Genomic DNA, 26,126 nt, shown 5'->3' with positions numbered 1-26,126 from the left:
TGGTTAAACAAAAATGTCATGTAAATGTACACTTATTTATAAAGCACAGCACAAATCACTGTTATAATGGTCAACATCTGACCTCACACTGCTCCATCTCCTATAATTAGTTTTGATGTTATGGATATATGATCAGTAGCGTTGGTTTGCTTTGACCTTTCCATAGGTTACCAAGATTGCTAGATTTGGTTTTTAGTCATCTTTCATCAGTGTTCATAGCTACAAGAAAACCTGAGATATCACTGTTTATACAAGCTGCTGGAAATAATAGCATCAGTACAAGTACACTGGTATACAGTTCCATTTCACAACAGGCACTGTAGACCTTTAAATGCTGCTATACTGAGTCTCTGGCTTGGTGGATAACAACTTTTTTGTCTTTGGAAAACCTTTAATGTGCCTTTGAAACTCATAAGGCATTTATAATGTATTTATACCATACAAACCAAAAACACTAGTATAATAAAATAATATAAAATAAATATACTGTGAGCTACAAAGCAATTTTTACTAACAGTAGACTTAAAAAGTTTGAAGAGAATAAGATATATTTTCACCCTAATTCTATGTAACACCCTAAGATGAAAGTTAGTTTGGAAACCCATCCCTAGATTGATTTGCATGGACACTACTGCATTCCAGATGTAAGAGCCCTTTTATTTCATTCTATGGGGCCAATTTATCAAAGGCCGAATGGGCCCTGATGCCCCTGTTTTATGACCGCTGCTTCTAAATTCCTGATTCTGGCGAGCCTGGAGCCTCGTGCGGACTAGGCTGGTTGAAAGCTTAATAAATCTGCCCCATTGTCTCTACTTGAGGACTTGTCCACCTGCAATCTTGATAAATGTTTCCCAGAGTGAAATGATCAATTATTCTTCCGAACTTTTATTGCCAAGATTTGCATTTGTTTTTCTAGCGATCTAGTAGCAATACAGAAAATACTTTTCTTTTTCTGTGAATTACAACACTCTGCTGTACTAAAATGTATTATCTAAATTTAAGATGTCTTGATATATAAAAATAAATGGGACACATCCTAAAAAAATTTTTTGATTATTTTTAAGCAGTTTAAAATGTGGTGCTCAAAAGATACACTTGAAACAACGCTTAGCCAAAGTTAACTGAATTGTGAGCACTTCAAAATAGTATTGCAGAGTTCTCCTCCAGAAAAAATTATAATTATTTTTTCTTTAATGAAATAGATGTAAATAATGTTGCTCTTTATTGCATTTCCAAAAAGATCTCCTTTATGTTTTAGCTTGTTAGGAGTCTAAAATCTCAAAGAATGATTCCAGTGTGAATCTAAAACATAAAGTTTCTCACAATGTGCTGACCATGTTAAGGAAATATTTTGTGGAAATGAAATAACTAGTAAGTGATTATTTTCCCTTGGGGAGTATTGAGTTGGACTATTTCTTCTAATATATATATATATATATATATATATATATATATATATATATTTACAATGTTTGTACCAGCTGATACTGGATATAGTGGCTATGGTCAAGGACTCACAGTACTCCAATGCTTAATTTTTTATTAAGGCTTAATACGGGGTTGCTGGATAAGGTTTAATCTCTAAACCTCTGTGCACCTTGGTACCCATGTCAGCATTGGAGTACTGTGGGTCCTTGACCATAGCCACTATATCCAGTATCAGCTGGTACAAACGTTGTAAATATATATATATTTAAAAAAATAGACAATTATATATTTATATGGTTTTTTTCCCCAAAAAAATACTGAGATTTTCTTATTTGTTGTATTTTCCTGTCAGGGTGATCCAGGATCTTCAGCTGCTGGTATTAAGGTAAAACAAGGAAATGTGCCTAATTTTCTAATCTAGCATTGTAAAAAAAAAAATCCTTGTATTTCAATTAAGCGGAGTATAATAGAATTATAAAAATGTGTGTCAGTGATTTAAGTTTTGGCTAGTTGCATTTCCCCAGAGTAATAAACAAAAGCTGCCATCAGTATGTTAGTAAGTGTACTCATGAAGTAGATTAAAATGTCATAATGCTGAACATTTTTCTAGAGCAGTAGACACACTTTCCTAATTAGCTTGAACCCATATATGGTGGATATACACAACATTTTATCAGTGGATGTAAGTAACCTATGGAACTACAAGAGAGAAAATTGCTCTAGTCCAAAAAAATGGTGCTCGGACAAAATTCCGACGGACAAAATGCCGAAACACATTCGTCCGTCAGACATATGTCCGAAATACACTGCTTCCGACTGCACGCTGAACAGCACAATCACGCAATCACGTAATTGCGTAATTGTCATCAGTAAAAAAGCGGAAAATTTAAATATATATTGTGGCTACTGAGGTAAAAAAACAACACAAACACTTAAATAAATAAATTTAAAAAAAACATCAAATTAAAAAAATGGAGTTCATAAAGACGTGTAAAGGAGGAAGAAAAATGTTATATGAAGGTTATGCATACATTGTAGACAAAAAAAAGAAAATGTCACATATTGGAGATGTGAAAAAAAAGGTTTTTGTGGAGGAAGGCTAAAAACCATTAATGATATAATTGAAAAAGATGCATCAAATCATTCACATCCACCTAATGCAGCAAGAATTTTATCTATGAAAACAATTGAAAAAATAAAAGAAGTTGCTAAAAATTCAGAAGAAGTAACATCAAGCATAATACAAAATTGCACATCTAATTTCCCCCTTGAAGCAGCAGGAGCTCTACCTAAAAAAGAAACTCTTACCAGAATGGTACGTCGACATCGAACAACACCAAATGGAAACATTTTAAATGATGATTTAAGAAAAACAACCAGAGGAGAAGATTTCATCATGTACGAAAGTGAAAATTTAATCATTCTGTCTACTAAAAAAAATGTAGATCTTCTTTCAAAAAAACAACACTGGCTCTGTGACGGAACATTTGACTCAGCTCCTTTAGGTTTTCAGTTGTATACAATACATGTTTTAATAGAAGATAACCATACCATACCATTAGTATACTGCATATCAAAAAATAAAAATCAGGAAACTTATAATTTAATTTTTAGTATTATAAAAGAAAAAAATCCAGATATCAATCCTATATCAATTACTGTAGCTTTTGAAAGAGCAGCAATAAATTGCATGACACATTTTTTACAAAATACAATAATTTATGGATGCTTTTTCCATTTTTCCCAATGCCTGTGGAGAAAAATACAATCTTTGGGCTTAAAAATATGGTATAATAATGAAAAAAATGCTCTGATCATAAAATGCTTAGAAGCATTAGCATTTGTGCCAGTGGAAGATGTAGTTGAAACATTTAATGACTTTGTAAAATCAATAGAAAAACAAAACAGTAACATTTTATCTGAATTTTTAAATTATTTTGAAAAAACCTGGATTGGCGAACTACAACAAGGTACAAGAAGAAAACCTATTTTCGATATTACGATGTGGAACACTTTTGAAAGAACAAAACTAGGGTTACCTAGAACAAACAACTCTCTAGAAGGATGGCACAGAGCATTTGACCAACGAATGTTTATAACCCACCCAAGCATTTGCAGACTAGTTTCAAAAATAAGAAAAGAACAAGCAGAATGGGAGTTAACAATTGAAAAAATTAATTCTGGAGTTGAACTGAGAAAACCAAAAAAAAAAAAATGAAATCATAAACAACAGGATAATGAAAGTTTTAGAAAAATACAGTGAATACTCAAGATTAGACTTTTTAAAGGCAATAGCACATAATATATAAGATTTACTTAAATAAATCAAGATACATTCGGCCGAGGGCAGATACGATCCAAAATTTTCTGTTACAATCAGTGACTCGGGCGCCGCAACCGCCTCTGGGAACCTATCCATGGGTCCCTACCCTCACGATGTACTTTTAACACATAATATAATTATTATAATTATAATATTATAATTAATATGTTATATATAAATTGATTTAATTGTCTTTTGTCAGTCCACTATTAAAAATGTTATAAATGTTATATATAAGTTGATTTTATTGTCTTTTGTCAGTCCACTATTAAAAATGTTATAAAACCGTGATTTTTAAGCTTCATTCCCACCCAGCAGCCGGATAAATGTCTTTCGGAATATTGTCCGTCGGACAAATGTCCGTCGGACAAGCGTCAGTCGGATAACAGTCCGGCCACGAAAAAAATAGTGTCCACTGAGATTGTAGCCTCTTTTAGCCCACTCTTCTCAGTGTAGAAGACAGAAGAATATATTCACTGCTCTCTTTGTATCTGACAGAAAGCAGGTAATAAGTGATCAACTGTGAGCATTATATAATGTGAGGCATAAATTATATAAATAGAGGATAGGAGCAGCAGATTTGTTTATGCCTAGCAGTGGTGTAACTGCAATTGGTGCCGCAGGTGCAATGGCACTAGAGTCCAAATGCTTGGGGGACCATAGTGTGTGCAGAATGTATACAATCCTAATACAGGGGAGCCTTTTATTAGTGCATGTTACAGGTCTACACAAAACCTAAATATGCTAATGGTCTGATGCTCATGAATAAGGAATTCCAAACTATAGATTTATACAGCTAACTCAAATCTATATACTGGCCTGCATGGGTTTCATCAGTGTAGGGGCAACCATGTTCCTCTAGAACCAGTGGGCTGGAGATTGATGCATGGTCGTCCCCATCTCTCTTACATTAAACGTTTGTGACATTTGTTTAGTTGAATTGCAGGAATTCATACTATTTTTTTTAATGATTCACTTTATAAAGTAAATAAAGGACATTTTATTCTTGCAGCTTTTTGTTTGTTTGTTTTTTCCTCATATTTTGCAATTATTGCTTTTTCTCTGTTACAGGGTGAACCTGGGGAATCGGGCAGGCCTGGACTGAAGGTAACATTAACCACGGACCTTGTTCTGCTTGTCACTATTTTGTTACAAAATCAAATACATAAAACAATTTTCCAAATGTAAAGAATTACAGTTTACAGGATTTTTGCAGGCAGCAAAGTAAACAACAAAGCAGCGAGGGTTCGAAAGGTGTAACAAATTTGCTGAAAACAAGAAAATAACTCTTAGCAGAAAGGGACATGAGTATAAATTAAATAGAAATGTTTTCACACAACAAAACATTCTTTTTTTTTTTAAATAATTGTAATCTTTTCATAATAGTTGAACGATTTAAATATTATAATATGCACCATAATCTAGAGCTGATTATTAGTATGTTTTTTTGTTTGCATTGTACTTTTCTATAGCTATCTAACTAACAATTATTATACCTTCTGTGTTTGCATGTTAACTCTGCATGTTTAACTAAAGCTTTATCAAATTAATGTATTGCAAGGATATGAATCATGTCCATCAAAATGCCTTTTTCCCACATCACATTCACTAATTCTATACCTGCTAAAAGTGTATTTAAATCAAGTGAAACAAATAGATTTGCTATGATCAGTTGGCCAAGTAATTATTATTGTTTGAGGCAATGCTTTTTATGAATCCTTTACACATTTGGATACTTTGCCATTAAATATTGTTTTTTAGGTAAAATTATTACATTTTAAAATGCATGTCTTTGTATAACTCCAATATTAAAATAGCAGAAGATTAGGTACAGAGGCTCATGAAAAATCTTGTATCCTTATACCATCCCCTCTGGAAGCACTACAAAATTACTAGCAATTTATAATATGGGAGGACAAAGGACATTGAAAGTTCTGCACCATTTTGTCTATTAAAAGTAATCATCTTTCTATGATGGATTTTCAGTATCTCAGATATCAAAGATGGTACCTGTCAGTGTTAAGTTTTGATATGCTAGTAGTATAATTCAATAAATATGTCTTAAATATTCTAATTTGTAAGGTTTGGAAAGTGTTGGAATTTTGACATTCAAATTGGGCCACAAATCATCCTTTTGACATTTTTATTCTGTAATTTAAATGTTTCTACAGAATGAATACATTTATATATTCAATATATTAATATCAAATGTTCCAGATATATTTTTAATGTGACATTCAAATACTACATTTATTATATTTTAATATTGATTCCATTAGACATAAATGAAAGTCTATAGAAATTAATATTGAATGCTGATACCTGCATTTTTGAATATTATATTCAGATGTTGCATTTGATAATTAAATGTTCCCTTTGGTAAAGAGAAAAAATATACTGTTTTTCCAATATGAATGTAGAATGTTTGCCAAACATTTTTACATTCACTTAGAACAAATGAATTGCTCAACAATCTTTATATATATATATATATATATATATATATATATATATATATATATATATAAAAATAGTGTGTTCACACAGTCACTCCTCCCTGTTAATAACCTGCATATTTCTAGATTCCTGTCTTTGAAAGTATATAGAATTCACCATTTTATACTTAGTTTTAAAAAAAATTATGCCCCGCTAATTTAATTTTAACAAAGAAAAGATATCACTGGAGATTGCAATTTGTAAGCAAATTTAAGCTATAAGCTCATAAAATTTGGAGGGCTTTGTAAAGATAATGTTATTTTAAAAGGACATTAAAATCCAAAATTAAACATGCATTATTTAGATAGAGTGTACAATTAAAAAACAACAACAAAAAGGTATGTTATCAAATGTATCTTTTTTTCTTGACATCCTTTGTCTAAAACTTAGTTTTTTTTCCATCAGAGTATACTAAGGAGCATACACACGTATATAACATTTCTACAAACGTTGCTGCCATATAGGTGTGTAAAACACATGCACACTTCTACGTCTACCTTAGTATGCCCTAAAGGTCTATTTAAAGGGACAGTCTACCATAGAATTATTATTGTTTTAAAAGATAGATAATCCCTTTATTACCCATTCCCCAGTTTTGCATAACCAACACAGTTATATTAATATACGTTTTACCTCTGTGATTACCTTGTATCTAGGAACCTTCTTCCAGCCCCCTGATCACATGACTGTGACTGTTTATTATCTATTGTCTTAAATTTAGCATTGGTTTGTGCTAAATCTTAAATAACCCCCTGTGCTTGAACCCAGTGTTATCTATATGGCCCACGTGTACTTTCTGTCTCTTTGTGTTGAAAAGAGATTTAAAAAGCCTGTGATAAGAGGCAGCCCTCAAAGGCTTAGACATTAGCATATGAGCCTACCTATGTTTAGTTTAAACTAAGAATACCAAGAGAAAAAAGCAAATTTGATGATAAAAGTAAATTGGAAAGTTGATTAAAATTAAAAGTCCTATCTGAATAATGAAAGTTTAATTTATACTAGACTGTCCCTTTAAATCAAGATATATATTGTACATTTCACATGTTTGACCCAATAGTTTCAACAATAAACCATTTCAACATATTCCCTTTCACTTATTATTTTTAAAAGGAAAATAAAAACAATTGTAAGATGACCCAGTGAATGCTAAGATGCAGTTCAAATCCTATAACTGAAAACAATTAATATTTGAAATGATTTGGAGAGTCCTTAACTTTTATCTTTATCTTGAAAAATTAATTTTAGCTTCAATCTCCCATAATCTTTTTTTTTCTTTTTTTTTAAGCTTTAATACATCATTTATCAATTTAGTATGCATTTTATACATTTACCTGCATTTTTTTTTAAAAACTCTCATTAAGAAAACAACCATCTCCTATACAGTGTTAAAGACACATCATTTTTAACTTCTTATTGAACTGGTCTATCTATATTCCCAGACTCCAGTTAAATTCCATCATGTTAGAAAAAGCCAAATTGCTGCCATAAGCGAGAAATATTATGTACTGTGTATGTAACAATATATCTTGAGTTATGCAGACCATTTTTTGATATCTGTTGCGGTAGAAAACAATTAAAGTCCCCATAATGTAAAACAATGTGAATGTCATTTACCGGTAATGTGCATAAATCTTGTGCTGTTCAGCATTCTGTGGGTGCCTTATGTGGCTTTTTTATAATATAACACTTAATTTTGTTAACACAATCCCCTGGATGGAAGAGTGATCATTTTACATTCAAACTGTAGAGCATATCTTTATCTTTATTGGGAGTTAGTAAGATGGTAATTAATACATTATTTGGCCTTGTTTCAGTTATTAACAGTGATATATCTGCTGTATAAATCAAGATGGCAAGTAGTTAGCATTGAAACTTGAGCTAAATTATTTTAAATCTATTTGTAAATAATACTCTAATTAGACTGTGGATGAGGGAGTCAATGGAATTTCCTGGCACAGTTACAATATATTTAATATTGTGCATATTTTTACACCAGTCTGGTTTAAATCTTGAAAAGCCTGTTCATAGTGAATATAAATTTCACAAAACAATTATTATATTAACATTATGATTTTGGACACCATTTACATGATCTTTATGGGGAATAAAGAGTAGAATATCTGTAGAGTTCATGGAGAAGATGCTCTAAAGCTCTATTTCATTGTGTTGAAGGGTTTTATTATTGCCCTATTGCTAGCAGAGAAATATGTGTTTAAAACATAAAAGCGTTAAACACATATTAAAGTCAACTCCAGAGCAACAATTCACTTCAGAGGAGAACGTTGCTGGGTATTAGTGTAACAAGGGGCGGGTACAAATCTTTTTTAAATGCGCAATTTTCAAAGGGCTATGTTGTGGCAAGATTTCTGCAAAAATCTGTGTACCCGGAACAATCATACATTTCTCTTTTATTGTTGGCAAGTTTTCCTGCAAAATATTATTTTCTCAAACATGTTTTATTGAACCTAGGTAACTATCAGGAACATATGTTAAATACAATATTATGTGGATTAACTCTTGATAAAATGGTTTACCATTGGGATTGGATTTTGATTTCTGCTGTCTACTGATGCGTCTTGGAACAAGTTCACTATAGTGTCCATTTTGACCAGTGACATCACTTGCTCACAACTAAGTTAAAATGACACAGCATAGCCTTTGATTGGTTAAACTAGGCTGCCAAAATCTGACAATATAACACCTATATAGTGACTCAAATAGCTATGTAATTTAAACAAAGTATAGTAATTATTCATACTAATAATAATAATAATAAAAAAAAAAAACAGTTCTTTGTATTACCTTTTTTTGGCAATCTTGACATACTACTAAAGTTAATTTTTTTATTTGAGAAAAAATATATTCAAACAAAAAATGTGATAAGACATTGGGGCCCATTTATCAAGCTTGGTATGGAGCTTGAAGGGCTGTGTTTAAAGACCGCTGCTCCATAACCTGTCCGCCTGCTCTGAGGCCGCGGACAGACAACGCGGGAAATCAACCTGATCGAATACGATCGGGTTGATTGACACCCCCTACTAGAGGCCGATTGGCCGCAAATCTGCAGGGGGCGGCATTGCACCAGCTGGTGCAATGCTGAATGCAGAGAGTGTATTGCTCTCCGCATTCAGCGATGTCTGTCGGACATGATCCGCTGATCGGATCATGTTGGACAGACATTTGTTAAATAGGCCCCATTGTAACTATAAAGAGTTAAAAAAAATTATGTCATTAACCAACTGAAATGAATGTTTGTTTTATGCTTAAAAACTGAATATATCTTGTTCATATGAAATCGATGTTTTAAAATGTGCTACTTTTTTTAAGTGCACTAATTTATGAAAATTATGCTCTCTCTCTGCCCTGACAAAATTATCTAAGACGTCTGATCAGCACAGCAAGGTCCATCAAACAATTTAGAATGGTAAAAATATAGCTTGAGAGCTGTTTATCTTGCTATGCAGTGCTCTGGATGTGAAGGACAAACATTCATTACAATATAATGGTCAGAAAAATAAACCCAACAGATTTTGCGAGATTTCCCTCTACACCAGTGAGTTTTTGATCACTGGAGCTATGTGTCTATACTAATAGACAGACACATTGGGGTAGATTTATCAAGCAGCGGATGCTGCAATCAACCCCCGAAGTTTCAAGGTCTGCCTAAATGTATTCGATCATGATTTAGAAAGAACATGCAATTTTAAGCAACTTTCTAATTTACTTCTATTATCTAATTTGCTTCATTTTCTTGATATCCTTTGCTGAAAAGCATATCTAGATAGGCTCAGTAGCTGCTGATTGGTGGCTGCACATAGATGCCTTGTGTTATTGGCTCACCAATGTGCATTGCTATTTCTTCAACAACTGTTATCTAAATAATAAAGCAAATAAGATAGTAGGAGAAAATTGGAATGCTGTTTATAATTGTATTTTCTATCTGTATCATAAAAGAAAAATTTGGGGTTTAAGGTCCCTTTAACTCGACAGCAATCATTCCGATTGGATACGATCGGGATGATTGACACCCCCTGCTAGCGGCATTACACATGTCTGCCCGACATTTAATAAATGTACCCCATTAAATCAGATCATGCCATAGGCAGATGCTTGCTTTGTCTAATGAAAGACAAGGGAATGTGCAGGCTTGTGTCTTTGTATTAATCAAAATATATTACATTTACTTTGCATTAAAGGGAAATTATAGTGCAAAAATGTTATGCTTTAATTCGTGAGAGCATGTCGTTTTATTATCCAAACAAATTAGTTAAACACACAGTTAAAGTTACACCCAGGAGCCACAGAGAACTGCTGGTCCTGAGTGGACATGGTCAGATACCCAATCAGCAGTGATAATTGTTCAGCTAGGTTGTGCGACTACCATTTGCTGGTTAGCTCATTGGCAATATCCTTTCTGTTTCTCTTCAGCAGTACTTTTGCTATGTGTTTAAACCAATTTGTGAGATTAATGGCCCTTTAGTTATTTATGGTCATAGATGGTTTTTATAATTATCTAAAACTGGAACCTTCTTAGCATCATTATTTACTGAGAATATGAGAGTAACACTGAAACTGGAAGCTAAAGAGAATGGTAACAACTTACAGTTCAACCAGCACCTTCCCAGTGCTTTAAGAATCATGGGAAAATGCATACTCTTAAAGGGAAGTGTATACAAATATTTTATAAGTAGCACTATCCAAGTCCTTACTAAAGTTAAGAGCACTGGTAATGTTTTAAATAGCTGCAAACCAGTTTCTGAGAAGGTGTATTTAATGGTTACATATTTACGTGTTACCCAACACCCTCCAATTGGAACGTGTATGTCCCTTTAAGTTATAATTATTTGTATATGGACTGAACACTGCTTATAGAAATAAGTAAATGTACTGCTTGTGGGATTACATAGGATACTCTCTAATGTCAGATGTGCTTTCTTGCTGAGTTAATTTGTTGGTGCAAATAAATTATTCTCTGGAATAAAAAAATGAAAACACCATCGGTTATTTAAAAGGTTATTTAACCTTTAAATGATTTTAAATGGAGGCAATAAACAAGTACCCTGTACTAGATAAGATGTAAATTCTTCTTTGTCCTGTAATATAATGTGATTTTCCTGTATAGGGGGAACCAGGTCTTCCCGGACTTCCTGGACTTCCGGGCATTAAGGTAAAATATATGTTTCTTTTAAAATACAGTGTTGTGTTCTTATTTCTATCTACAGGCACGTGATCAATTTATTAAAGAGACATTAAATGGATGGTAAAGACAAAACTGATTATTTAGATAGAACATGCAATGTTAAACAGATTTCCAATTTACTTCTATTAACTTTACGTTGTTCTCTTGGTATCCTTGGTTGAAAAGCATACCTAAGAAAATTCAGGAGCACCAATGCACCACTTGGAGCGAGCTGAACACAGCGAGTGAGCCCATGACAAGAGGCATCTATGTGTAATCACCAATTAGCTCCCAGAAGGGTATTGCTGCTCCTGAGCCAACCTTTGCATACTTTTCAACAAAGCACATTTAATAATAGACGTAAACTGGAAAGTTGTTTCAAATTCCATGCTCAGTCCGAATCATAAATGTTTCATCTTCACTTTTATATCCCTTTAAATTCATTATTATTTATGCATCGTATATCAGCAATTATGCTTTCATTTAAACCGTTTTGCAGTTCAGGGACATATACAGGGCCGTCACTAGAAATTTTGGGGCCCCTGACTTAACCATTGATCAGGCCCCCCCCCCCCTTTGACATGTACAATTTTTGACCAAGTGACTAAAACGTATATGCACTTTTTTCTAAAGTGTCTATTTAAACTTGGAAATGTTGTAAAGGTAGTAACATACAAATATACAAACACACAGACACAATCATACACTGAAACACACACACACACAAGGATTCACATATAGACACTCTAGCAGACACGTAAAGGAACACACGCACTCAGACACAGACACTCAGCACTTGATTACATTGACCTGAGAAGTAATGAGGTAGACTACAGTTCTGTAAAAAAAGGAGATTTAGAAAACAAAATATGGAGTTCTGATTATCTTTTTGTAACGGAAGATGCCAACTAAATGATGACAACAGCATGCAGTGGCTGAAAGGATGGGCCCTGAACTGCCTAAACAATAATTTAAAGGTTAAATGGTGGATTGGTGACTTCCGGAAAGGTATCAAAGTCTGTAGAAAGATGTGAATAATCAGTAGTAAGGTCAAAATGTACTAAAAAGGAACAGACAATGGACACACACACACAAACTCAAACTTGCACATACACCCAAGGAAACACCGACAGAGACAGCCTCAGAAAATGCACAAAGACATACACACACCCTCACAGAGACATCCACTGAAAACACACACCCTCACAGAGATATCCACAGAAAACACAGACATACATACATACACACACACACACACCCTCACAGAGACATCCACAGAAAACAGACATATACACCCACCCTCACAGAGGCATTCAGAGAAAATACACAAAGACATACACATGCACACACCCTCACAGAGAGACCCACATAAAAAAAATACATACACACTCATAGAGACATAAACCAAAGCACAAAGACATAAACACAGACACCCACAGAAACACTCACAGGAGGAAAAATTATGCACCTTGCATCCCCTAAATCAACAGTGTGTGACATGCATGATAAAAAACAATTGCAGAAATTAAGAGATCACTTTTTAAAGAATAATATTTGTAAATGTGTAAACAAAAATAATTCTGTGAATTCAAAATTGTACATTAATGATCTGGGTAGATGGCTAGATGAAGAAAAGTACTTTTAAAAGGTTGACACATGTTTGTTTTTTCCCCATTTTACCCAACCAAGAGCACCACTTCAAATCTAGAGTACAAATATTCCCATCTGTCAGCTGTATTTATGGATTTTGAAAATGCTGTACTCTATATGGTCTTGGTGGAACCATAAGCTGTGGTACTCATACCATTAGATCTGGTTAAATGCAGGATTTAGGCATGTTGGTATGTAACAAAATGGCACCTACCATTTGTGTATTGAGGAGGAAACATTTCTGCATGGTTTTAAATATAGAATTTCTACAGCATTGTCAAATAATCATAAATACACTGCTGCTAAAAAAAAAATGTTTTATGGACCCCTGGCCCCACCATACAACTACTACCACACTGAAGTTACAATCCGAAATTGCACAAAGAAATAAAAAACATTTGCTAATTAAGTTCTACCTCCTCTGTAAATGAAAGTGATCTGCCATCTGACTCAGGCACACACTGTACAAACAAAGTGCCAAGTCTGTCTCACGCTGTGCATAGTGGTTTAGTGCACACTCAGAAATCCTCTCAAATGCTAATACTTTACTCCTTGTAATAACATTTTACATGCTCAGTTAGCACTCTGCTGTAGTACCCACTGGTCGCTGCCAAAATTAAAAAAAAAAAATTTTTTTTTTTTTTTAGTTCTTGCCTCATGGGGCCCCCCTGGCCCATTAGGCCCCTGACAGGAGTCACCCCTGTCACCCCCTGATGGCGGCCCTGGACATATACAATGAAAAAGCTTCATCAGTATGTTCAGCTTATCCCTTTTGTATTGCAAGGTCAGAGTTCTGAATTGTGAACTAATACAAAAACATTACAATTATTTTTTGTGTATGTATAATTAAACATTTTGGCCTATATTACTAGTGATGCTCAAAAATATTAGTGTTATTGAGCACCAACACTGCGCAAGTCCAATCAATAGCGCTCCTATTCATGTGCTCTTATTACAACTCAAAAGTAAAAGTTTGCGCTTGAGCATACGACTCAGGACACGCTAACTCCCTGTCCCCATAGACTTCTATGGGGCATGCTACAAAAGCCTTGTCTGGCTTTCACCACACGCTAATTTAACCCCTTTAACCAATTGGATGTATATATATGTCATGTGGTACAAAGCTTATCGTACCGCATAACGTATATATACGTCTGAGCTGCAGAAAGTTCCAGCAGTCTAAGCTGTAAAAATTAAAGCCGAGAGCTAGAGTTCCTGAGCTCTAAAAATATGCCTGCACATGGAACAAGAGCGCGATCAGTGCTCCAGTTCCATATGAAGGCAGATGCCAGATCGTTACAGAGGGTGACATTGTGTGTGTCACCGTCTGTAAAGATCATCTGCTGGTGCCATTTTGTCAACAAGATGTGTGGAAGGGAAAGCAATAAGCAGGTGGGCGGCCCAGCGGCGAAAGGGGTAGCGAGTGGAATGGGCCCTACACTGCAGAAATAAAAATGAAGGGACAAGGGAGGGATGGGAAGCTACACTACAGAAAAAAAGGTAGGGGTGGGTTGGGGTCCCTAGCTAATGATTGCCGAAAAGGAGCAGGTGGGGGGACCACTACACTACAAAAAAATAAAAACAATAAAAGAAAAATATATTGAAAAAACTAAATAAAATATGTATTTTACAACTGCCAGTACTAAAGATGGCTGCAATTAGTGGGAGGGATCAGAGAGGTGGGAGGGTTGAGGAGCATCACGACACTGTAGAAAAGTATATAAAAATAATATTAAAAATAATAATAAAAAAAACTAAACTGCATAGTGGTAGACTGTCTGCCAGTACCCAAAATGGTGGTGAACAGTGTGTGTGTGTGTGTGGGGGGGGTTATGGAGGGAAGAGAGCTGTTTAGGAGGGATCAGGTAGAGATCAGGGGGAGGGAGGTATCAAGTGGAAAGGTGATCTCTAAACTAAATCTAAAATTAACTTTACAATCTCCCTGATTAACTCATTTACTGCTGGGAATACTAGAAGTGTGGAGCGCAGCTGCAATTAGCAGTCTTCTAATTACCAAAGCCATGTATGTCTGCTATTTCTGAACAAAGGGGATCCCAGATAAGCTTTTACAATCATATGTATCATGATTGCACAAAGACTATGTAAATTATTTAAGTGAAAAACCCAAACTGTGAAAAAGTAAAAATCTTTTTTATGATAGCATTTGGCGGTGAAATGGTGGCATGAAATATACCAAAATGGGCCTAGATCAATACCTTGGGTTGTCTACATAATATATATATATATATATATATATATATATATATATATATATATATATATATATATAGTTTTGACAGGTAAATAAAAAAACAAGCTCTATTTCTGTTTAAATAGAGTGATAGCAAAAATGATAAAACATCTCTGGTATTTTGGGCAAGTGCTTCTCTGAAATTCCCAGTATTGAACGGGCTTTGTTCACTTTTATTCTAGCCCTTATATTTTACTTCAGGTCTCAAGTTTTGATAACATTTTTAGCGCTATTATGCATTTTTTTAAACTTTTTTTTTCAGCCGAATCAACCCCATTGATTCCTATGGGGAAATCGTGCACGAGCACGTTTAGCCAGCTTACCACTACCGTAAGCAGCGCTGGTATTGAGGTGAGATGTGGAGCTAAATTCTGCTCTACGCTCAACTTTTTGCGGCTAACGCCGGGGTTAAAAAAAACCTGTAATACCAGCGTTACTTTAGGTGAGCGGTGAGGAAAATCTAAGCGTTAGCAACGCACCCCTGTTACCGCAAAACTTGTAATCTCGGTGATTATATTTTAAAAAAAAATAAAACTTTTTAATTGCCTACACTTTTGTGAGTTATTTATATTCCTTTTTCATGAATGGATTTTTCACAAACATTGACCATGAATTATATCACTTTTTTTGTCCAATACAAAAATAATATAAAAAAAATACTTAAAAACACACATAAATCAGCATCCTTTTTTTTTTTTTAGTAACAGTTGTTACTAATCTGAAACATATTTATACAGTGCTAAAGTCATGGTTAATGCAAATTAATTATCTTTTGACTAATGGTTTGTTTAATTCTATGATAGCACAGACTTCCATAAAATAACATGGTATTAAATGCTAAGTTATCAACACCAGCTAAAAACAATACAGACATGTTTTCATTTCTTAGCTGTAATACCGTATTAAAAGCAATGTAATGTTTATGGAATATGTTGTTTGACCTTTGAGTTCTCATGTTTCTTAAGGTGAAAATGAATATAGATTGCAAGAGCAAGTAGCAAAAAGAAAAGAAAAAAAAAACTTTATCAACTTTATCAATACACCATGTGTACGAAAATATAACAAATATACATCTCTACTAGACAGTGGAATAGATGCGCCAAAGGCTGCATGGTCTGTGAGCATGTAATTTGGGCGCTTCACAGAGGTGGTCCCCATCTAATCCCTTATAAAGTGTTGTGTGTGTATATATATATATATATATATATATATATATATATATATATGGAGTAAAGCACCAACCTCACTAGCCCTACATTTGCAAAACAGATCTTTGAGACTGATTGGTAAGTTATTTTATGAAAGGTTAAAGGAAGTTAAAATGAAACATTCATGATTCAGACTGAGTGCATATTACAAATTGTTTTTCAAGTTTTCTTCTATCATATTGATCTTGTTCTCTCTGTTTCCTTGATTGAAACTTGCCTCCTTTCTATGAGGGTATACTGAAGTATGACCAGGAGTGTGCATGTGTCTTGAGCACTATTTGGCAGCATAGTGTGTAGCTATGTTATAAAAAACAACCTGTAGAGGAAGGCTGCAGCAGACAGTGCTGCGTAAAAGCAGGAAAAACACAAAACTTTTCTTTTCGCTTACTACTACTCCCACACACCATAGAGTTGCTAAACCTACTGCCCTCTAAAGCTCCCCCTACAGGTTGAATCTGTACTTGCTACACACCTTGCAGCTACATTGTGCTCAAGAAATATGCACACTTTAGAGCTTACTTCAGTATGCCTGTATGTTAAGATACTAAGTTTAAACCAAGTGGACCAAGCTATAGAAGTAAAGTTGATAACGTAAGTGAAAGAAAAAATTAATTGGACATTATATCCGAGTCATGAAAGCAGAATTTTGTCTTCTATGTCCTTATGGTAAGATCTGGATTAACAATATATATTTTAACTGATGGCAAATAACAAATGAAATATGCCTTAGAGCCATAACAAAGAAAAAAAAAGTTACTAATGAAACGTACCCCTCCTTCCCTGAGTTATGCTGTTATAGGTCTGTGTCTGCCTGGATGCAAATGTGACTCTACCCTAAACTTTACCTCTAAACCCAACTCGTAGATCTAGGCCTATGAATACATTTTAATAATAAATATATGCATTTATTTTTAACGTCAGCCTTACAAAGCCAATCTAGATAATAACATAGCTTCTTAAAAAGACTTTAAAGCCTTTATTTTGTCTTATTTGCTATGATGTAAATTTGTTATTGACCACATCAAGCAATCACTGTGCAGTATGTAAGTGGGGAAGCAGTGTTCTGAATTTAATAGAATGCTCTCCAGCCTCTCTGGCACACTTTAAAAAACTGCATTCTTCAGATTTCAGTAACAGGTAAATTAGATAAAATCAGTCACTATAGTGTATTTCTAAGGATTTTACTCATCATTTATAATTCAACTTTGAGTTTAATTACTCTTTATTGCTCCTAATTGTTACACTTGTGTTAGTTAGATCCATACTTCCTTGCACCACAAGAAAGAGGGGCAAATATGATCAAATCATATGGGGTAAATGAAGCAAGCATCTATAGCCATGGTAAAGAACTACAGCCTGTCCTAGCTATACAACAGTATTCAGTATTCACACAATGCATTACCTTGTAATTGCACAAATTACTATACAGTAGTGTGGTGGAAATTGCATTAAATAATTATTGATGTCCTCAAGGCAGAGCCCCGTCATTTAAAAAAGACAACTATTATTTAAAAAAAATCAATGTAATATATGGACTAACATAACCTTTGGCTTTTTATTGTTTTTTATTTTCTGTGAATAAATTAAGCTTTATTCCTGGTGCTTTCACATAGTGTAATGGTCACTGAATTTACTCTCTCTGCAGTAAAAGGCAGGTAACCCAAATGTGTTCCACTTTTCAGAAAAAAATAAAATTGACCAATGTATACATACACATCAGCGGAAAAGTACATATGGCTGGTCTGTCAGTTGTATGTAATAATATTTTCACAAAACCTGGGTTTACTATCAATCTATAGGCAGTAAGAAAACTTTTTGTTTTGCTAAATTACGAGAGCTATTGCCATAAGATTCTGTATAAAACTCTGCATTTTAGTGAATATGGGCCATACCATGGTTAAATCGTTCTATTCTCTTTTGAAATTGGAAACTAAAATGAGACATACGCACTAGCCAACATCTATTTGTTATTATCTAGTATGGAAAAACAAAATTAAAACAATTCATTTGAAGATTAGGATCTATCTATGTAAGCCAGTGTTTCCCAACTCCAGTCCCCAAGACCCTTAACAGGTCAAGGGCCCGATCCAATATGCAGCGTCGCCTGCAAATGCCAGCGACACTGAATTTTGCACTGGTTTGGTATCCTATATACGGCGTAACCTAGAAGTTACGCTCGTATATTTCTGCCGTCGCCCGTAGTTTTTTGGGCCATAGGCAGGTATACCAAACCAGTGCAGTTTGGTATCCAATATACAGCGTAAGGACTTACGTGGCGAAAATGGAGAAATCTTACTCCATTTTCACCTCGCCACAAAAAGCAGCCGTAGTAAGCCTTACGCTGTCTATTGGAGCCCCGTAACTCCCTAAACTAGCTACAAAATAAACCTAACACCTAACGCATGCGCAATGTCTATCTACCTGTCAACCGCGATCTGCTAAATAAAACCTAACACCTAACGCATGCACAATGTCTATCTACCTGTCAACCGCGATCCCCCGCCGCAATCCCTAATAAAATATTTAACCCTAAACCGCCGCTCCCGGACCCCGCCGCTACCTACATTAACTACCCCCTAATGTGATCCCCCTACACCGTCGCCAACTATATTAAACTATCCCCTAAAGTGAGCCCCTTACACCGCCGCCATCTACCTTACCTACCCACTAAAGTGAGCCCCTTACACCGCCGCCATCTACCTTACCTACCCCCTAAAGTGAGCTCCTACCCCGCCGCCATCTATTTTAAAATGATTAACCCCTAATTTAATCCCCCTACCCCACCACCACCTATATTAAATTAATTAACCCCTAATCTAATCCCCCTACCCCCGCCGCCAGCTATATTAAATTATTCAACCCCTAAAATACTAAACTATCCCTACCACTAAACCTAAGTCTAACCCTACAAATAGCCCTGAAAAGGGCTTTTTGCGTGGCATTACCCCAAAGTAAACTGCTCTATTGCCAGCCCTTAAAAGGGCTTTTTGCGGGGCATGCCCCAAAGAAAACTGCTCTTTTACCAGCCCTTAAAAGGGCTTTTGGCGGGGCTTTGTCACAAAGTAAACTGCTCTTTGGCATCTAATCTAAATCCCCCTACACCGCCGCCACCTATATTAAATGTATTAACCCCTAATCTAATCCCCCTACACCGCCGCCACCTATAATAAATGTAATAACCCCTAATCTAATCCCCCTACACCACCGCCACCTATAATAAATGTATTAACCCCTAATCTAATCCCCCTACACTGCCGCCACCTATATTAAACACATTAACCCCTAATCTAATCCCCCTACACCGCCGCCAGCTATATTACCTATATTAACCCTAATTATATTAGGGTTAATATAGTTAATATAGTTATTATATTATATATATTAACTATATTAACCCTAATTATATTAGGGTTAATATAGTTAATATCGTTATTATATTATATATATATTAAGTATAATAACCCTATCTAACTCTAACATCCCTAACTAAACTCTTATTAAAATAAATCTAATATTAATATTATTAATTGAAATATTCCTATTTAAATCTAAATACTTACCTATAAAATAAACCCTAAGATAGCTACAATGTAATTAATAATTACATTGTAGCTATTTTAGGGTTTATATTTATTTTACAGGTAACTTGGTATTTATTTTAACTAGGTACAATAGCTATTAAATAGTTAATAACTATTTAATAGCTACCTAGTTAAAATAAGTATCAATTTACCTGTAAAATAAATCCTAACCTAAGTTACAAATACACCTACACTATCAATAAATTAAATAAACTACAAAGTGTTGTGTGTGTGTGTGTGTATATATATATATGGAGTAAAGCACCAACCTCACTAGCCCTACATTTGCAAAACAGATCTTTGAGACTGATTGGTAAGTTATTTTATGAAAGGTTAAAGGAAGTTAAAATGAAACATTCATGATTCAGACTGAGTGCATATTACAAATTGTTTTTCAAGTTTTCTTCTATCATATTGATCTTGTTCTCTCTGTTTCCTTGATTGAAACTTGCCTCCTTTCTATGAGGGTATACTGAAGTATGACCAGGAGTGTGCATGTGTCTTGAGCACTATTTGGCAGCATAGTGTGTAGCTATGTTATAAAAAACAACCTGTAGAGGAAGGCTGCAGCAGACAGTGCTGCGTAAAAGCAGGAAAAACACAAAACTTTGCTTTTCGCTTACTACTACTCCCACACACCATAGAGTTGCTAAACCTACTGCCCTCTAAAGCTCCCCCTACAGGTTGAATCTGTACTTGCTACACACCTTGCAGCTACATTGTGCTCAAGAAATATGCACACTTTAGAGCTTACTTCAGTATGCCTGTATGTTAAGATACTAAGTTTAAACCAAGTGGACCAAGATATAGAAGTAAAGTTGATAACGTAAGTGAAAGAAAAAATTAATTGGACATTATATCCGAGTCATGAAAGCAGAATTTTGTCTTCTATGTCCTTATGGTAAGATCTGGATTAACAATATATATTTTAACTGATGGCAAATAACAAATGAAATATGCCTTAGAGCCATAACAAAGAAAAAAAAAGTTACTAATGAAACGTACCCCTCCTTCCCTGAGTTATGCTGTTATAGGTCTGTGTCTGCCTGGATGCAAATGTGACTCTACCCTAAACTTTACCTCTAAACCCAACTCGTAGATCTAGGCCTATGAATACATTTTAATAATAAATATATGCATTTATTTTTAACGTCAGCCTTACAAAGCCAATCTAGATAATAACATAGCTTCTTAAAAAGACTTTAAAGCCTTTATTTTGTCTTATTTGCTATGATGTAAATTTGTTATTGACCACATCAAGCAATCACTGTGCAGTATGTAAGTGGGGAAGCAGTGTTCTGAATTTAATAGAATGCTCTCCAGCCTCTCTGGCACACTTTAAAAAACTGCATTCTTCAGATTTCAGTAACAGGTAAATTAGATAAAATCAGTCACTATAGTGTATTTCTAAGGATTTTACTCATCATTTATAATTCAACTTTGAGTTTAATTACTCTTTATTGCTCCTAATTGTTACACTTGTGTTAGTTAGATCCATACTTCCTTGCACCACAAGAAAGAGGGGCAAATATGATCAAATCATATGGGGTAAATGAAGCAAGCATCTATAGCCATGGTAAAGAACTACAGCCTGTCCTAGCTATACAACAGTATTCAGTATTCACACAATGCATTACCTTGTAATTGCACAAATTACTATACAGTAGTGTGGTGGAAATTGCATTAAATAATTATTGATGTCCTCAAGGCAGAGCCCCGTCATTTAAAAAAGACAACTATTATTTAAAAAAAATCAATGTAATATATGGACTAACATAACCTTTGGCTTTTTATTGTTTTTTATTTTCTGTGAATAAATTAAGCTTTATTCCTGGTGCTTTCACATAGTGTAATGGTCACTGAATTTACTCTCTCTGCAGTAAAAGGCAGGTAACCCAAATGTGTTCCACTTTTCAGAAAAAAATAAAATTGACCAATGTATACATACACATCAGCGGAAAAGTACATATGGCTGGTCTGTCAGTTGTATGTAATAATATTTTCACAAAACCTGGGTTTACTATCAATCTATAGGCAGTAAGAAAACTTTTTGTTTTGCTAAATTACGAGAGCTATTGCCATAAGATTCTGTATAAAACTCTGCATTTTAGTGAATATGGGCCATACCATGGTTAAATCGTTCTATTCTCTTTTGAAATTGGAAACTAAAATGAGACATACGCACTAGCCAACATCTATTTGTTATTATCTAGTATGGAAAAACAAAATTAAAACAATTCATTTGAAGATTAGGATCTATCTATGTAAGCCAGTGTTTCCCAACTCCAGTCCCCAAGACCCTTAACAGGTCAAGGGCCCGATCCAATATGCAGCGTCGCCTGCAAATGCCAGCGACACTGAATTTTGCACTGGTTTGGTATCCTATATACGGCGTAACCTAGAAGTTACGCTCGTATATTTCTGCCGTCGCCCGTAGTTTTTTGGGCCATAGGCAGGTATACCAAACCAGTGCAGTTTGGTATCCAATATACAGCGTAAGGACTTACGTGGCGAAAATGGAGAAATCTTACTCCATTTTCACCTCGCCACAAAAAGCAGCCGTAGTAAGCCTTACGCTGTCTATTGGAGCCCCGTAACTCCCTAAACTAGCTACAAAATAAACCTAACACCTAACGCATGCGCAATGTCTATCTACCTGTCAACCGCGATCTGCTAAATAAAACCTAACACCTAACGCATGCACAATGTCTATCTACCTGTCAACCGCGATCCCCCGCCGCAATCCCTAATAAAATATTTAACCCTAAACCGCCGCTCCCGGACCCCGCCGCCACCTACATTAACTACCCCCTAATGTGATCCCCCTACACCGTCGCCAACTATATTAAACTATCCCCTAAAGTGAGCCCCTTACACCGCCGCCATCTACCTTACCTACCCACTAAAGTGAGCCCCTTACACCGCCGCCATCTACCTTACCTACCCCCTAAAGTGAGCTCCTACCCCGCCGCCATCTATTTTAAAATGATTAACCCCTAATTTAATCCCCCTACCCCACCACCACCTATATTAAATTAATTAACCCCTAATCTAATCCCCCTACCCCGCCGCCAGCTATATTAAATTATTCAACCCCTAAAATACTAAACTATCCCTACCACTAAACCTAAGTCTAACCCTACAAATAGCCCTGAAAAGGGCTTTTTGCGTGGCATTACCCCAAAGTAAACTGCTCTATTGCCAGCCCTTAAAAGGGCTTTTTGCGGGGCATGCCCCAAAGAAAACTGCTCTTTTACCAGCCCTTAAAAGGGCTTTTGGCGGGGCTTTGTCACAAAGTAAACTGCTCTTTGGCATCTAATCTAAATCCCCCTACACCGCCGCCACCTATATTAAATGTATTAACCCCTAATCTAATCCCCCTACACCGCCGCCACCTATAATAAATGTAATAACCCCTAATCTAATCCCCCTACACCACCGCCACCTATAATAAATGTATTAACCCCTAATCTAATCCCCCTACACTGCCGCCACCTATATTAAACACATTAACCCCTAATCTAATCCCCCTACACCGCCGCCAGCTATATTACCTATATTAACCCTAATTATATTAGGGTTAATATAGTTAATATAGTTATTATATTATATATATTAACTATATTAACCCTAATTATATTAGGGTTAATATAGTTAATATCGTTATTATATTATATATATATTAAGTATAATAACCCTATCTAACTCTAACATCCCTAACTAAACTCTTATTAAAATAAATCTAATATTAATATTATTAATTGAAATATTCCTATTTAAATCTAAATACTTACCTATAAAATAAACCCTAAGATAGCTACAATGTAATTAATAATTACATTGTAGCTATTTTAGGGTTTATATTTATTTTACAGGTAACTTGGTATTTATTTTAACTAGGTACAATAGCTATTAAATAGTTAATAACTATTTAATAGCTACCTAGTTAAAATAAGTATCAATTTACCTGTAAAATAAATCCTAACCTAAGTTACAAATACACCTACACTATCAATAAATTAAATAAACTACAAATATCTAAACTAAAATACAATTAAATAATCTAAACTAAATTACCAAAAAAAACAAACACTAAATTACAATAAATAAAAAAAAGATTACAAGATTTTTAAGCTAATTACACCTATTCTAAGCCCCCTAATAAAATAATAAAGCCCCCCAAAATAAAAAAAATTCTCTACCCTATTCTAAATTTAAAAAGTTAGCTCTTTTACCTTACCAGCCCTTAAAAGGGCCTTTTGCGGGGCATGCCCCAAAGAAAACTGCTCTTTTGCCTGAAAAAAAAACACAATACCACCCCCCAACATTACGACCCACCACCCACATACCCCTAATCTAACCCAAACCCCCCTTAAATAAACCTAACACTAACCCCCTGAAGATCTCCCTACCTTGTATTCACCCAGCCGGGCAGAACTCTTCATTCGATCCGGGCGATGTCTTCAATCAAGCGGCAAAGAAGTCTTCTTCCCTCCGGGCGATGTCTTCAAGCAAGCGGCAAAGGGTCTTCTTCCATCCGGCGATGTCTTCAAGCTAAGCGGCATCTTCAATCTTCTTTCTTCACTCCTCCGCCGCGGAGCATCCATCCGGCACAATGACTTCCCGACGAATCAGGTTCCTTTAAATGACGTCATCCAAGATGACGTCCGTCAAAATTCAAGTTCAATCCGATTGGCTGATTGGTTCAGTATTTTAGGGGTTAAATAATTTAATAGAGGAAAAGATACGGAGGGGACGCAACTGCTAGGAGCTAGTAGAAAAAAACCATATAGTTCCAAAATAAATACTAGTATGGCTATGAATAAATCAAATATGTGGTGCAGACCCTTAAAGTAAATTACATGATTTAGCAAGAAAGAAAAAATCCTGGAAAAATTTAATACCAGGATAAAAGACAGGGAAATCAGCCCTCTTTTTATCAAAAAAGTTTATTTAGCTCTACAAAATATAATAAGGTGTATCCAAAGTAAAAGCTGTAATGGCTTCAAGAGAGATCAATCTCTGGCACTGGAATTCCCAAGACAAAGTTGTCTCAGAAACATTCTTAGCAATAGGTAAATACACAAATGACCAAGTAGTGTATATATCAAAAACATAGTAATTTAATATAGCTGGCGGCAGGGTAGGGGGATTAGATTAGGGGTGAATTATTAAAAATGATACCAAACTGACTATAAAACTGATATGAAACACACGGTAAATGTCTGCCTACTGCATATACATGTCACAAAAACTATAGTTATACAGTTATGGAATCAAAGCTTTACATTACCAAAATCATGTAAATGAATTGTAACATAGATAGATACAGTAGATAGATACACACACATACATACTATGGGCCAGATTACAAGTGGCACGCTAACTGTTTTTTCACTGGGGCGCTAACTGAGCCAAAAGTAAAAAATTAGCACTGCTGCATTAGCGCTTATTACAAGTTGAAAGTAAAAATATAGCATAAGTGAAAGACTCAGACGTACAAACTTCAGGACTTTGAATATAATATATATATATATATAGATATATATATATATATATATAATTCACTTTCTGTAAAATATATTTATACCTATATATCTATATGAATAGAGATATTTATTGTATATACTTGTGTATATATATATATATATATATATATATATATAAAAATAAGTATAATCAAGTATTTCTATTACAAAAACATAAAAACATATTAAAAATGAATAAACATTATATTGCATATCTCAAGGTATTTGACTGGGAAGTGCTCAATAGTGTATATACAGTATATATATATATATATATATATATATATACACATACAGTATATGTGTGTGTATACTTGTGTATTTATGTCCTTATATGTATATATATATATATATATATATATATATATATATATATATATATATATATACTGTATGTGTGTATATTTTTATATATATATATATATATATATATATATATATATACTGTATGTGTGTATATTTTTATATATATATATATATAT

General features: G+C 34.5%; 1 protein-coding gene across 1 annotated transcript in view; it reads left to right on the top strand.

The window, feature by feature from the left end:
• COL25A1 (collagen type XXV alpha 1 chain) overlaps window positions 1-26,126 on the top strand; it is a 220,349-nt gene that overhangs the window by 100,696 nt on the left and 93,527 nt on the right. Inside the window, exons 12-14 of the mRNA XM_053700184.1 lie at window positions 1,781-1,813; window positions 4,823-4,858; window positions 11,370-11,414. Of these exons, the coding sequence (XP_053556159.1) occupies window positions 1,781-1,813; window positions 4,823-4,858; window positions 11,370-11,414 (114 nt within the window). The remainder of the gene's footprint in view (window positions 1-1,780; window positions 1,814-4,822; window positions 4,859-11,369; window positions 11,415-26,126) is intronic.

The sequence above is a fragment of the Bombina bombina genome, chromosome 2, assembly GCF_027579735.1.
Source record: "Bombina bombina isolate aBomBom1 chromosome 2, aBomBom1.pri, whole genome shotgun sequence".
In the NCBI taxonomy this organism is placed as follows: domain Eukaryota; kingdom Metazoa; phylum Chordata; class Amphibia; order Anura; family Bombinatoridae; genus Bombina; species Bombina bombina.
The sequence above is the reverse complement of the archived record's forward strand: the minus strand, read 5'-3'. Positions and strand labels throughout refer to the sequence as shown.